This window comes from Leucopleurus acutus (genome assembly GCF_964270905.1).
Source record: "Leucopleurus acutus genome assembly, chromosome: 8".
In the NCBI taxonomy this organism is placed as follows: domain Eukaryota; kingdom Metazoa; phylum Chordata; class Mammalia; order Artiodactyla; family Delphinidae; genus Leucopleurus; species Leucopleurus acutus.
In genome coordinates, this window is record NC_139151.1 from 39,319,828 (window position 1) to 39,335,043 (window position 15,216).

At 38.8% G+C, this 15,216-nt stretch overlaps 1 protein-coding gene across 2 annotated transcripts; it reads left to right on the forward strand.

The window, feature by feature from the left end:
- The first annotated feature begins 2,669 nt into the window (after nt 1-2,669).
- Nucleotides 2,670-14,590, forward strand: CWC15 (CWC15 spliceosome associated protein homolog). Of its 2 annotated transcripts, none has more exons than XM_082845221.1 (7): nt 2,670-2,764; nt 3,937-4,075; nt 4,665-4,777; nt 5,355-5,443; nt 6,628-6,741; nt 10,162-10,280; nt 14,126-14,590. In XM_082845221.1, the coding sequence occupies exons 2-7, from the start codon at nt 3,945-3,947 to the stop codon at nt 14,253-14,255; spliced, it is 696 nt and encodes a 231-aa protein (XP_082701347.1). In that variant the 5' UTR covers nt 2,670-2,764; nt 3,937-3,944; the 3' UTR covers nt 14,256-14,590. The 2 variants fall into 2 exon arrangements, with proteins under 2 accessions (XP_082701347.1, XP_082701348.1); XM_082845222.1 differs by having other exon boundaries at nt 2,672-2,764; nt 3,942-4,075.
- The last annotated feature ends 626 nt before the right edge of the window (nt 14,591-15,216 follow it).

Genomic DNA, 15,216 nt, shown 5'->3' on the forward strand with positions numbered 1-15,216 from the left:
TATGAGGATTCTTGGGAGGTTATATATGCTTTTTGTCAGCTGAGAGGGTGAATTAAGTTTTTTACTTACTTTTATTTTCTTTTTCTAATACTTTCAAGTCATTTAAGTAAAAAACTTTATAGAGTTTTGGTTTTTTACTAGTACTTTAAAATCATTTAAGTAAACTTTTAAATTTCTTTTTCTTATTAATACTTTCAGACCATTTAAGCCAAAGCTTTTTGGACTGATTATACTATACGTTGGTGTTAATGCAATCACAGGGATGATTTAATCATGGTTGGTGACCAAAAGATAAGGTGGTTAAATGGGAGGTAAATGAATCCAGGTAATTGACTCAGGGCTGATAAGGGCAGTTGGAATATAAATACCAGGGGTATTTTCCATATTTGTGTCACCTCCTTGCCATTGTTATGTCATTCCTCTACTTCACAGTGCATCAATCACTCATTCATTCATTCAGCAAATACTTACTCAGCACCTATTATGTGCCAGGCACTGTTCTATATGCAGAGGATACACCAGTGAACAAGAGAGACAAGGTTCCTGCTTTCCTGGAACTTATGTTCTAATACAGGAAGATAGACAATAATAATAAAAATAATATTAATAATAATAATAACTAACATTTGTTTAGCAAATACTGTTTGCTGAGACAGTTTTAAGCACAAGTATTAATTCACTTAATCCTTATAATAACACTATGTGGTAGTGTCTAGAAATTATCTCCATTTAATACATGAGGAAACTGAGGGCACAGAAAGGGAAAATAACTTGTCTGAGGATACAGTTAGGAAAGGGCAGATCTGGAATTTAGAACCAAAACAGTCAGGCTATAGATCCCCTTCTCTTAATGACTTTGTGATGCTGCCTGTCAGACAAGAAACAAGGCAATAAACAATGAACAGAATAAATTCAGTAGTGTTTAGTACTTTGAAAAAATAAAACAGGGTGATGTGATGGTATTCGTGTGTTGGAGGGACAGGGGTGCAAATGTAGATGTCAGGGAAAAACTGAGGAGGTGATTATTTGAGCTGAGACTTGAAGAATGATAATACAGCTATGTTGGGGCACAGACAGCAGAGATAAGCTAGTGCAAAGGAATCTTGCTTGTGAAACAGAAATGCAGGGCTGGCTGTGGCTAGAGCTTATTGTGTAGGAAAGTGATTGATTAGAAGTGAAGCCAGAGAGATCGGTAGGAACCAGACCCTAAGAAACATCAGGTCACATTAAGAAATTTGACTTTTATTCTAAGTGCAGTGGATTTTTATGCAGGAGTGTAACACTACCTGATTCACAATTTTAAAAGATCACTCTCATTGTTACAGGCAAAACTGACTGTGGGAGAAAAGTGGAAGCTGGAAGATCATTAGGGGGCAATTGCAATCCAGGCGGAAAATGATGGTGGCCTGGACTTGGGTAGTGGAATGAAATTTAGGGTGTATGTTGAAAGTAGAATTGGCAAGACTTGCAAATAAACTGGATGAGAAAAATGAAGGAAAAGGAACTTAAGTAGGAGCCCTGGGATTTTGGTTTGAGTAACTAGTATGATGGTAGTGTCCTTTACTGAGATGTGTAAGACTAGGGGAGTAATAGCTTCGCTAAGAAAAATCAAGATTTGTATCTTGAACTTTATGGGGGAAGGGACTTTTTCTATTGTTTTGTTTCATGTAAAGTTCAAAGAAAGAGTTCTAGGGGTAAAAAGCTTTTCTGTGTTCAATTTTATGAGCTTTTTACATTTGAAACCAAGTTGGGGGAGTTGAATTTTCATTTGTTCAACAAATATTTATTGAGCATCTACTGTGGCCAAGGACTATGTGATCAGATACCAAGATGAACTAAGCAAACAAGATCCCTGCTCCCAGAGTGGTTTTTTACGGGGAAAGAGTAAGGACGATTGGTGATTTCTCATTTTCCTGTTCGCTGCCTTATTAAAACTTCACCTAACACCTGAGTAGCCATCTTACATTAATAACTGCATCTAGTGCTCCTGGCAGTTGGGCCCACCGTTTTAAAAGTTCCATGTCGGTTAATACATAAGGAAGCTCTAATAGTGGCACCTTCCCTCCCACTAGAACTCAGGCTTTTTAAAAAATAAAAATTTTAACAAACAATGCGAATACAACCTTTGCTTTGAAGACTAATATTTTTGCAGGAATGGTACCTTTATAAAGATCGTGGTTGCCCCCGTACATATTTGTTCTTTCTTCATATCCAATTAAATGAAAACACTAGTCTTTCCGTAGCCCAACTCTCTAGGGTTGTTGGGTCTAGCTCAGGAGAAAGGAGCTGGAGCCGTTGGATTTAAACAGTTTGGTGTAATCCTTTTCTACGCTCTCTCTCGCTAGCCGGGGACGTGGTGTCTGCTACCCGGGGCTTTCCGTCCACGCAGTACCGGAATGAAGGAGTCTGGGAGGGGGTCGGGAAAGTAAAAGACGGAAGAGACACTAAGTAATTGGCTCTTGAAGGTATAAAACGATGCTTAGGGTCTACTCTTAAGCACTGATTTCAAATGCCCGCCCCCTGGGCAGTTTCAGCCCCGCCCCTTGCTGTCGTCACGCCGACTTCCACCTTGGCCTCCGCTGATTGGTCCCCGCCTCCGCCTCTGAAAGGCGGCTAAAGAGCTTGGGGTTTGCTTCCGGGTCTTGGGCTTTAGCCCTGGGCGCAGAGGTTTCTGGGAGCCAAGATTTAAAATGGCGTCTGTATGATCTCCTGAGGCAACTGCATCGGAGCTCGGCCAGAGTGAGCGGCAGTAGGAAAGCAGACTGTGAGTGGGGCGGGAAAGGGCGATTGGGGACGGAGGCGGAGAAGCGAGCGCGGGCAGAGGAGGCCCTGGAGCGGCGGGCGGGTGGTGGAGCTCAGCGCTTGTCGGGAGCGTCCCCAGTCCCGGGCTGGCAGCGGAGAGCGCAGCGTGAAGATGACTGTGCAGACAGCGTTAAGCAGGGTCCGGGCGCCCCCACCCCTCGCCGAATGGGGCAGGGGTGAAGGGTCAGCGGGTTCCCGGTGACAGCCCGAAGGTGAACCCCCCAGAGGCGCTGGTAATGATAACCCGGGGGGATGTGGGGGGCGGCGGCGCCCCCAGAGGCCGGCAACCCTGTTTCTCCCCCTCTCTGGGTACATCGCTCTCCCGTTTTTTTGAAAATCGAGAGAAGTGTACCATTTCCCCCAGTTTCCCCGACGCTTGCTTTTCCGACGCTTGAGGATGTTTAGTAGCCACATCTGCTATGCAGTATCCTTTAGTTGCTCAAAAGCAAAAGTAGCATAACCTTTGGGGGTGGGTTCCTGTGTTTTGAGCATTTCTTAAATTGTAATTTGCAAAAGATCTGATTTGTGTTACGTTGGCTGCTGGAGAAAATTGGATCAACAAAAGGTTGTTGAAGAACTTTGCCTCTAACTGTCATCAAAGTCTAGCTTTTTTTCCAGGACACTCGGTAGCTTTGTCAGTGATTTTTTTTATATATCTTTTTTGTTTTTGTAGTTACTATCCTATTTTCTGCTGTGTGAGATTTAGATAAAATGGGAACCTTAAGGAGTCTGGTGGAGTAAGGTTGAGCTGAGATTTTTTAAAACTCGGACATGGCAGTACTGTAGTTTACGAGGGTGTTGACATGTCAAGTCTCATCATTTCTTAATAATCCTATTAGGAGTATCCCCATTCCACAGATGACAGAAACTTAAGCTTGGTGGTTTGCCGGAGGTCACAGAGCCAGAAGGAGAACAGGAACACAAACTCATATCTTCATGACAGACTAAATATCTGTCATGTTCCTTGTACACCCTGAGCCTCATTATTTGTTTTGTTCAGAGCTTTTGAGGTTATTTTATAAGTTTTGGGGAATAAGTTAGGGAAATTGTTTCACAAGGAGGGATATTGATTAGTACTTTATAAAATGAGAGTTCATCATATTGGAAATAACTTGACACTGTTTTTCTTCAAAGCATAGAAGATGACAACAGCAGCTAGGCCAACTTTTGAACCTGCAAGAGGGGGGAGAGGAAAAGGAGAAGGTGATTTGAGCCAACTCTCAAAGCAGTATTCAAGCAGAGACCTACCCTCTCATACAAAGATAAAATATAGGTAATGAAGCCTTTTCTGTTTCTCTTGTTTCACAAAGCAAGACCAAATCTGTTGAATGACATGGTCATGAGATAGTACCATGTGTGGGTTATTATTACTTACCTATTTTCATAGGAGTAGAATGCAATAGTGTTTCTGACACTAAAATTATGCTCTATGATTGTAAAATGCTACTAGATATTCCTTAAGCAGAAATACCAATTAACAAGGAATTTCCATATGTAGATGGAACAGTAACTAATACATTACTTCAGAGGCACCAGGCTCTGTCAGTACTAATCAATATGAGATTAAAAGTGTTACTCTAACAAGCTGTGAATTAACATACTAACCAAAAGTAAAGACATTTTGATCAGCCTGCAGCCTTATTATAAGAAAGTATGTGATTTAGTTTGAGTTTCTTGAAATATTGGATACATCACAGGATGCCTATTAGTAACCTTCAGATTAGGGTGATCTTGTCCATTTCCCCCAATGGGACTTTATGCTTCAGGGACTCAGGACAAAGTTGCTTTTTGTGAATTGTCTTCCATTACTACAGCCATGTGTTTTTTAGAAGTATTTCTGCCCTGTTTTGTTTCTACTTTAGACAGACCACTCAGGATGCCCCTGAAGAAGTTCGGAACCGTGACTTCAGGAGAGAGTTGGAAGAGAGAGAGAGAGCTGCTGCAAGAGAAAAAAACAGAGACCGGCCAACCCGAGGTGCCAACACTACCCGAGACGTTTCTCTCATAACGTTATGTTGACAGTAGTTTTTCTTTCATGTGGTAATTGGAATGGATTACTATTTTTGTTTGTTTGCTTTTAAATATGGGTGTGAGCTATAACAGTTTCTTGAAAGATTTGATTGGATTAGAGATGATAATGAAGTTGATTCCAATTCCATCTTTTTATGTTTCTGTGTTAGAAAGAACTAGGTGATCTGGGGATATTTAGCAACCATTGTTTCAGTTCAGATCGAAGAGTTTTTAACTGCTTACACAGCCAGACTTTTTGAGGCCCCATGGTTTCTGTCTATGAAATTCTTCCATTTTTATTTCTAGCGTATGTAAACTATTTCCTAAATTTCCTGGGAGAGGCTGCAGTTCCCATATTAAAATCAATACTTTTATTAATTCATTCAATAGATATCTGCCAAGGGCTTATTTGCCAGGCACTGTGGTTATAATCCCTACTGTCATGCTTAAGACCTAAGCTCTTCTTGCCCACAGGTCCCTAAAATGTTATAAGAAATGCAGGATTTGATTCAGTAAGCTAGATAATGTTTGTTTTCCCCCAGAACATACAACCTCCTCTTCAGTGTCAAAGAAGCCTCGGTTGGACCAGATTCCCGCTGCCAACCTCGACGCAGACGACCCTCTAACAGATGTATGTTTTACTTCCTCCTCTCATCTCCATGTAGTCATTTACTTACCATTTTTCTGAAATACCTTTTTATCTATTCTTTTGGCTTTAAGAAGCGATTTGTATTTATTTTTACTTACTATTATTCAATTATAGCTCTGACTTCAATGCAAAACTCTATAGTTTATTTTAAAACAAAAAGCATTATCTTGTGGTTAATCAAACTTCAGGTTTGATCTCTGGAGAGCCAGAGAAGGAAGAGATCTATTAAAAGATACGCTTCCCTAAAAAATAATTCCCTGTATTAAACCATGGAAATTGGAGTAGTTATTCCCCTTCAGAGGGCACTCTTCAGACTGGGCTCTTTATTGATAGCATCCCCTGCAGTGAATGTAGAGGCCTTTCCATACTTGCTACCAATGATGCCCCTTCCAGATGTTCAATGCACTTAATGGCTCCCTCTGTGCTTAGGGAGGAATGTGATCTAAGTGGAAGGTTTTTAAGGATTGGCACTTTAATTAACATTAAAATTTAGTGGGACTGCACAGTCTGTAATTAATTTGCAGTTTTCTACATACAGAGGAAAAATCTGAGTGACTTTTCAAGGGTAGCATCTAATAAGCATATATATTAGTAATTCTAGAGTTGACAGACTAAATTAAAAATTAACTCAGTAATTCAATATAAGGAACTCAGTTTTAAGTGAGATATAATGATTATTCATTTGAAACTATTTTTTTCTGAGAATTTAGCAGCCTTTTCTGTACCTTTGACTGTCTTTAATTCCTAGTTGTTTTGAGCTATATAAAATTATTTTGACTCCCAGGGTCAAAGTATGTAGTGTGTATCATACTTTGTTACTTTGTAACACTTAGTATAAAGTGTTCCTTTAATGGTTTTAGAAATATTTTCATATGTAAATTCCCATTTGACTATGTAAATTTGAAAGGTCCTTCATTATACTCTTTGCTGTTATAATGTCTAAAATACATCAGAGGTTGACATTTTAGTAAGTAATTATAAGCTTTTTTGTGGGGTTTTATTTTATTTTTTGGTTGTTGCTAATTTTAACCGTATTTAGGTACATTTATCTTTCCCTCTAGGAAAATTAATCCTGCTCCAAAGATTTGATGAGTGCCACTTTTATGGAAAAAAATGAATAATCTATTTTGTCTCCCATCTCCTGGGCCATCACCATTCTTTTTTAGGAGGAAGATGAAGATGAAGATTTTGAAGAGGAGAGTGATGATGATGATACTGCAGCTCTTCTTGCAGAGCTGGAAAAAATTAAAAAAGAAAGAGCTGAAGAGCAGGCCAGGAAGGTAAAACCAGCATGTTAAATATTTACATCTTCTCACATAAACTAAAGTAGAAGTGTTCTTTAAATCAAGTAATATCACCTTATATTAGAAATCATCCTTACCATGTCTCGATATTATAGGACCTGTAGGTCTATAAATCTGGTGATTCCTATGACATCCTAAGTCTCCTGGTTATGTTAGAAATTCTTTCCAAATAGTTCAGACATACTCATCAAAATGCTCTTCATTCAGTTATTTGTTCAATAGACATATAGTCAGTGTCTGTTAAGTGTCAGAAGAATCAAAGATGATTAAGATGTAGTCATAGCCTACAAAGAACCCACAGGTATAGTGAGGCCGTGTTTATCTCTCTCCTTGTCTTCTGACCCAGCCTTCTTTCCAGGCACTTGCTGAGGCCATCTGTCAATAAATTTTATATAACCTAGCTTCTCTGAGTCCCCACAGTCTCTACATTTACACAGTGGAAGGAAAGCATGTCTAACTCAAAGACAGTTAGACGAATTAAATAGGATCCATAGTATGTACCTTCAAGCTTTGAGTGAATTACCCATAGTAGTAACAGTAAGAGACAAAACTTGGGAGGCAAGAGCAAGTCAGAGCACTAGAGATTTGTAGACCAGTGCTAAAGGCGTTTGAGCTCTCTTCCAAAGGACCTGTGGAGCTAGTCGATTTCAGCTGGAGATGGTAAGGTTGGGTATGCATTTTAGAATGATTACTCTGGCTGAGGTGTGGAGGATAGAGGAAAGAATTGAGTAGGGGGCTGTTCCAATAATCCTCACATGCAGTTATGAGAATCTTGCATGATAGGAGTTGGATTTGAGAGAAGTAAACAGATCCTGATAGAGCTATCAAGGAGATAAAATTGACCAGAGAAAGTGACTGATTAGCTGTGGCAGTTTCTGGGTTGATGCTGGTGCTATACACTAATCAGGGAATGCCGAAGGATGGGCATGTTTCAGTGGAGAGAAAAATAATGAGTTCTGTTTGGCACATACTGAACTTGATATATTGTGAGACACTCAAGTAGATATATCTGCCTCCACTTTTTTTTTTCTCCCCTGGCCACACTGCACAGCATGCGGGATCTTAGTTCCCCGATCAGGGATCGAGCCCATGTACCCTGTAGTGGCAGTGCAGATTCGTAACCACTGAACCGCTAGGGAAGTCCCTGCCTCCACTTTCAACCGGAAAAGAGCAGCTTTTTTAATGGGCTTCTGTGTAAGATTTCATTTGAACTAAGAATTGCTCTATTTAAAAAAAGGAAAGAGACTTGGGGAAAAGACTGATGTAGGTTAATGCTTAGAACCTAGGGAGGTAGAGTTCAAATGGATCAGAAGGGTCAGGGAAGAATTCAGAAAAGAGGAAGATTTTGGGAGAGGCTTTGAAGACTGCTAGAATTCAGATTTGAAGAAGAAAAATATTTAAAAATACAATTCCTGTCAAAATTTGGCATACGATAGCATAACTCCTGTAGAATTATAAGACCATTCCTACAGTGGCACACCACAAGAGGGCAGTTGTTCTGTTCCAAATTCTTTTGGCCTCCAAATAGCTGTGGATACGCAAAGAGACATTTAAATGCATTTGGTTGACCTTTAAGGAGCATAAACATTTTAGACAGAAGATCTTGGCAATTTTGCAAGGTTCATCTGATTTCTTTGTACAAAATGTGTTAGTGTTTTTTTTTTGGAGTTGAATGACAGTTTTATTCCATTTGTCCCCCATTTCCCTGTCTGGCTTTCTAGTGGCTGGTTTTTGAGATATTCCAAAATGTTTTCAAACCAGTCAGCCTGTGTCAAGGGCTGAGAAACTTTCTGTAAAGAGCCAGATAGTTAATATTTTAGGCTTGCAGGCCATACAGCCTCCGTCACAACTATTCAACTCAGCTAATTGTGATACAAGCAGCCATAGGCAGTGCATAAATAAATGGCTGTGACTGTGTTCCAGTAAAATTTTACTTACAAAACAAGATGGTTCAGATTTGACCAAACCACAGGCTGTCCATCCTTTATACCTATAGTCATGAAACAGTGTACCTGGTACTTGAGTATGGAAAGAGTTGGCACCTTTTTTCCCCAGTGCCATGTATGGCAATCAACCAGTAACTCTAAAGGAAATAATATTCTATTCTGAACATAAAATGATCAGGACCTTATTACATCACATATGTTGTTATATTATAAATTTGGATACATTGTATGCTTGAGCTCCTGTTTGTCTAGCATCTCAGAGATATGTCTTTTTACTTTTAGCATCAATATAATTTAAAAATAAGTATATAATTTTTAGAAAGCTATCTGTTCTTAATCTATGATGGATGCTCCTCACTTTTGCTTGCTTAAAGTCTGAAAATGACTTAAAGGAATTTTCCTTTTAATTTCCCTGAAAATTGCATCTTCTCACCTCCCAATTATTTGGCCTCATAAAAATGAAATCAGTTGTTCACACTTGATTATTAAAATGAAGTATCTTTAACCTGTATAGAAAATCAGGTTATTTTTCCAAGTGGTCTAACACAGGTTCATTATAAATAGACTTCCAGAAAGTCCTTTTTCCCTTGGTATATTAAGTCATCAATTTTGTCACCCCCAAAACACAGCAAAGTGGGATCTGTCTTTGGTTTAAGATAGCATGGAATCAGGTAGATCTAGAAGTTATGGCTAAGGATTTTAGACATTTTATATTTCTAATTCTAAGAAGGATGAGGGTGATTTGAGTTTAAAGAGGTTAATGCTAAAATAAAAGTGAAGAAAGACAAGCATGTAACTGATAACAGATGAGACAGATAAAAATAGAAAGTCATTAACAATAAATCATAAGAATAAAATGCGTAAACCTCAGGTAAATTCGTAGAAATGCATGTTTACTGAATATAATTTTTTACACGATGGTTTATCTTATTTTATGACATAATTCTTGGTTAATAATAACTTGTCACCAGTCCTAGAGATGCGAGTTTACATTGTTAGTAATTCAAAATAAAATTATTTTTAATCACAGTTATATATAACCCTTCCTTAAAAATTGAGATAATTCCTTTGCTAAATGTGTCTTTTTGATGTTTAATATCTTCTTAAATTATTAGAATATTTATAGATGTACTCTCTTAAACAGTTATGTAATTTTGTATGTACTTCAAGAAAGAAAATAGATTTAAATATGCAAGTCAAGAATGTCAAAGTCAGAAAGAGACTAATGAATGTATGATGGCAAGCATGAAATGGTTATAATGAAAATGCCCAATTATTTTGATAAGTGAGACTTTTCTGGAATGTCTTAAAAACAAAAAGCAATACTACCTTGATGCTTATCCCAATCTCCCTCTTAAAATCTTAACAGTCTTTTAAAATATGAGTTATATTATAGGATTGATGCCAGAAGTAATATAAGTAAATATGAATCTTCCCTTCTTGTTGGCAGGAACAAGAACAAAAGGCTGAAGAAGAAAGGATTCGTATGGAAAACATTCTGAGTGGAAACCCTCTCCTTAATCTCACTGGCCCATCCCAACCTCAGGCCAACTTCAAAGTTAAAAGAAGGTACTGTACAATAATAGGTTGGAGAGATATGTACACACACACACACACACACACACACACACACACAGTATGAGTTTTATAGCAAACTATATTATGTAAAGCTTCTAATACCCACTTTCCACTGAGATTTTTCTCCATTACATTTTGGAATAATGGAAGGAGAATGAAAGAAAATAAACTTATTTTCAGTATATATTTACAGTAACCAGCTGTGTACTAGAGATTGTTCTAAGTACTAGAGACAGAGCAGTGCACTGAGCCCTTGACCCTACAAAGCTTACATTGTAGTTATATGTGTCAAGGGTCCCCAAAACCATCCTTCACATTCAGAGACTAGAAGGTCTAAGGGGGCTCAGCATGTAGCTGTTCTCATGACTAACTTAGTGAAGATACACAGCCAGATCATAAAGGGAAAAGGCACTGAAGGAAGTGTGTGTGCTTCCTTATGCTGTGTCCCTCCTATGAGGGGTCACACAGAGCACATTCTTTACCCTTTACCCTTTAACATTTGTGCAGTGTTGCTGCCCAGGAAGACCCATTAGAGACTCCCAGGGTTTTTATTGGCTGCTCATGTAGGCAACCTCTGCCTAGTACATACCAAAATTGAGAGTCCCGGAAAGAAAGCAGGTGTTCATAAACCACATATTTGTACAGACAGTCTAGACACAGTGACAGTGAGAAGATTCCTGCAATCCAAGTTTCCAAATGCCAGCCAGGGACCAACCTTACAAGCGGCCTTCCTAAGGACAACTCTCTCTGTGTGTGTGTGTGTGTGTGTGTGTGTGTGTGTGTGTGTGTGTGTGTGTGTGTGTGTGTGTGTGTGTGTGTGTGTGTGTGTGTGTGTGTGTGTGTGTGTGAGATTGAGAAACCCTGCTGTAGGCTTAACATTTAAACCATATCTATTATTTCTCACCACCTCCACTGCTGCCAACATTTAAACCATATCTATTATTTCTCACCACCTCCACTGCTGCCAACAACTCTGTGTGTGTGTGTGTGTGTGTGTGTGTGTGTGTGTGTGTGATTGAGAAACCCTGCTGTAGGCTTAACATTTAAACCATATCTATTATTTCTCACCACCTCCACTGCTGCCATCTCCATCCGGAGTGATGCAGTCCCCCTAACTGGTCTGCTTGCATGCTCACCACCTCTCCATCCCTACCCCCGGGTTTTTTTCCTTAACATAGCAGCATCATGGTCCTTTTAAAATAAAAGCTCTCTTGCACTGCATGGTATCTGCATTCAGCAGTTTGTTCCTGCTGAGTGTTCAAAGGACAGTGCAATATAAATTCAGTATTTGGCATCGTTGGTTTTCTTGGCTTTGTGCATGTTAGACCTGGTATTTCTACTGAAACGGTATAAAAAAAAAGATCTCAATCCTGTTCTAAACCATCCAGTGGCTTCCTGACTCATTCATAGTAAAAAACAAAAACAAGTCTTTACAATGGCAATTGCATAGGCAAGGGAGGATTTGCAAGAAAGGTGACATTTTATTAGAGACTAGACTCCAAGGTATTTGACCCGAGCTATTGAAAGGATAGAGATGGGGAAGAATGTGAACTGAGGTGGGGAGGCGGAGGGACCGATTTAAGACATGGTAACTTTGGGATAATATATATGTCTGTGTGGAAATGTTGAGTAGGTAGCTTGATACACAGTTCTGGAGTTAGCCCAGGCTAGAGATCATGAATTTGGGAGCTGTCAACTTACAGAAGTTTCCTGAAGCCATGAAGACTAGATGAGGTTACTTAGTGAATGAGTATAGCCAGAGAGGAGGCCAGAGGACTGAGCTTGGGGTAATATTTCGAGGTCGGGTAGATGATTAGCTGTCCCTACCTGGAATAGTACCTGGTACATACTAGGGGCTCAGTAAATATTGATTATATGAATTATGAATGAAAAAAACTAGGCTGAGAAGGAGCAGCCAGTGGGGAAGAAATGAACCGAAAGAGGCTGGAAGGTGTCTTGGAGCCACACAGACAGTTTCAAGAGGAGGGGAGTATTTATCTAGGTCAGATATTGCTGACAGGCCAAGTGAAGTGGGTACTGCAAAGTGGCGGTTGGAGTTAGGGCCCTGGGAGAGCAGTGCTGGTGTTGAGAGGGAGGGTCAAAGCCTGTGGGGAGTGAGTTGAGGAGAGAGTGGGTAGAGAAAAAACTACATTGATTTATATTTGTATTAAGCTATATAGTTCTGCCTTGTTTGGATGCAGATAAAATCGTTCAGAGACTGAAACATGTTGTCTTAATGTGCAGATCACATTTGACCTAGCTCTGCTCAGCTTTTCACATTTCTCTGCGCTGCACCAGTGATGACTTAAAACACTGTTTTCAAAGATGCCCACGTTCTTTGCTTATTTTCGATGTGCAGTTTCTTCTAGAGTGCATACGTCCACAGGCAAACACACACATTATATAGGTTTTCATTTTATATATGTTTGTGAGAGTTTATGTATTACATATATGAGTTTGTGTTTTATATGCTAGATGATACTTTGAAATCATAATCTTTATTTTCTATAAAACATGTATTTTGTAGCCCATCCATGGGTGGTTTTTTGTTTTTTTTTTTAAGCTTACACATTATGAAATCCAACCAGGAGAAACGAACTAGAGATTCTGCCCTAAGCTCTTCAGCTGCTCTTGCTTTGTGTTTAATGTAGATGAGAGCCAGTATATGAGCCTTAATTGTTTTACCCCAATAGTTTCTTCTTTTGCCCTAAATTGTAAATACTACAGTGAATGATTACTAAATGTTAACTGATAAAAGAGTATGTACAAAATCCTTAAAACCACATAATCTAACTATAGTAAATCATCCAGCTATCATCTAGAGCTGTCCATACTAATCAGGGTAGAACCAGGTACTGCCTCTTTGTTTTAGACCTGAAAACATTAAATATTTATGTAATTTCTGCTTTTTAACTCAAAGTTCCTTATACTGGAGAAATAATAAGAATGTTGTGTATGTTCTAAATAAGGATTACCCTTCCTATTATAAAAAAGCAAGCTAACAGCCTATAAGAAAACCATAATTCAAAAAGAGTCATGTACCAAAATGTTCATTGCAGCTCTATTTACAATAGCCCAGAGATGGAAACAACCTAAGTGTCCATCATCGGATGAATGGATAAAGAAGATGTGGCACATATATACAATGGAATATTACTCAGCCATAAAAAGAGACGAAATTGAGCTATTTGTAATGAGGTGGATAGACCTAGAGTCTGTCATACAGAGTGAAGTAAGTCAGAAAGAGAGAGACAAATACCGTATGCTAACACATATATATGGAATTTAAGAGAAAAAAAAATGTCATGAAAAACCTAGGGGTGAAACAGGAATAAAGACACAGACTTACTAGAGAAAGGACTTGAGGCTATGGGGAGGGGGAAGGGTAAACGGTGACAAAGCGATAAAGAGGCATGGACATATATACACTACCAAACGTAAGGTAGATAGCTAGTGGGAAGCAGCCGCATAGCACAGGGAGATCAGCTCGGTGCTTTGTGACCGCCTGGAGGGGTGGGATAGGGAGGGTGGGAGGGAGGGAGACGCAAGAGATATGGGAACATATGTATATGTATAACTGATTCACTTTGTTGTGAAGCTGAAACTAACATACCATTGTAAAGCAATTATACTCCAATAAAGATGTTTAAAAAAATAAAAAATAAAAAAAATTAAAAAAAAAGAATTACTTTATTCTTTTGGGTGTAATTGCTACATTGAATGATGTACAGGTTGAGCATCTTTTTGTGTGATGAATAAGCTTTACAGTTCACAGGGTGTTCTTGTCTGTTGATACAGGCATTGTAAGATTGTTCTATTTTCTTTTTTTCTTTCAGGTGGGATGATGATGTTGTTTTCAAGAACTGTGCAAAAGGTGTAGATGATCAGAAGAAAGACAAAAGATTTGTAAATGATACGCTGCGATCTGAATTTCACAAAAAGTTCATGGAGAAATATATTAAATAGTACAGTTTTATGTGCTTAATTAAAGGCTGTAAAATGTAAACGATATGACTTTATTTTGGTTTTTTTGTTTTTCTCTTCCCCCCCCATCTAAATTGTGTATAGGCTTCCCTAATTTTAAGTTCCAAAATATCTTTTCCTTTATTGATTGCTAACTTGATAAGGACTGGGAATTGGTTTAACCAGTTGCCATCTCAGTATTTCCAGTCATATGTTTTTCTTTTGAATATGGGAAAAGGAATCTGCTTGTAATAAATATTTTTAATAATCTGTGTCAAATCTGTGTCCCCACCTTTTTTGTTGAACTGTGTGCAGCTTATAAAACATTGCATATTTTCTTTCGTGTGTTGTATTTCTTTGTGTTAACTTTTTCTCCTCATGTCTCTAACATTGACTTAAAGTCAGTTAATTCATATCTCCTCTGTATCTTTTAGAAGTGTGATGAAGAATTAAAGAGATTCCATTTTGGACCACCATGTTGGTATGGAAGAGTGTCATCAAACAGGAAGCACCCTGAGTGTGTGTCAGGGAGCATGGGGTACCTCTCACTTCTGCAGGCGCCCCTTTCTTTTTTCTCAGCCCAAAACAAGAGCTCCTTAAGCATGCCTAGGAAGCATGTGACGTTCACCTGAGTTTTGGTTACTCAACTGCCATGTTTCTCTTGAATGAGATAGGTAGAGCTTGCACGCTGACACTCATTAGATGCAAAACCTTGGAGAGTTTAACATCAAACAATACATGAAATAAAACCTTTGGAAATAGAATTGTTATCTTGGAGGATATGGATACGGGAAGTGGGAGGGTCTCTACACAGCTGGAAAATGAAGTTTCCCTAAACCTGGGCTGGGATTTTAAGGATGTCACATTGATAGAAAATGTGAGACCAGAAATTAAGCCTTCTACAGATAGAGACGCATCTATAGGATTCCTCAGCTGTGAATGATGTTGAGTTGGTAAGGTTAAA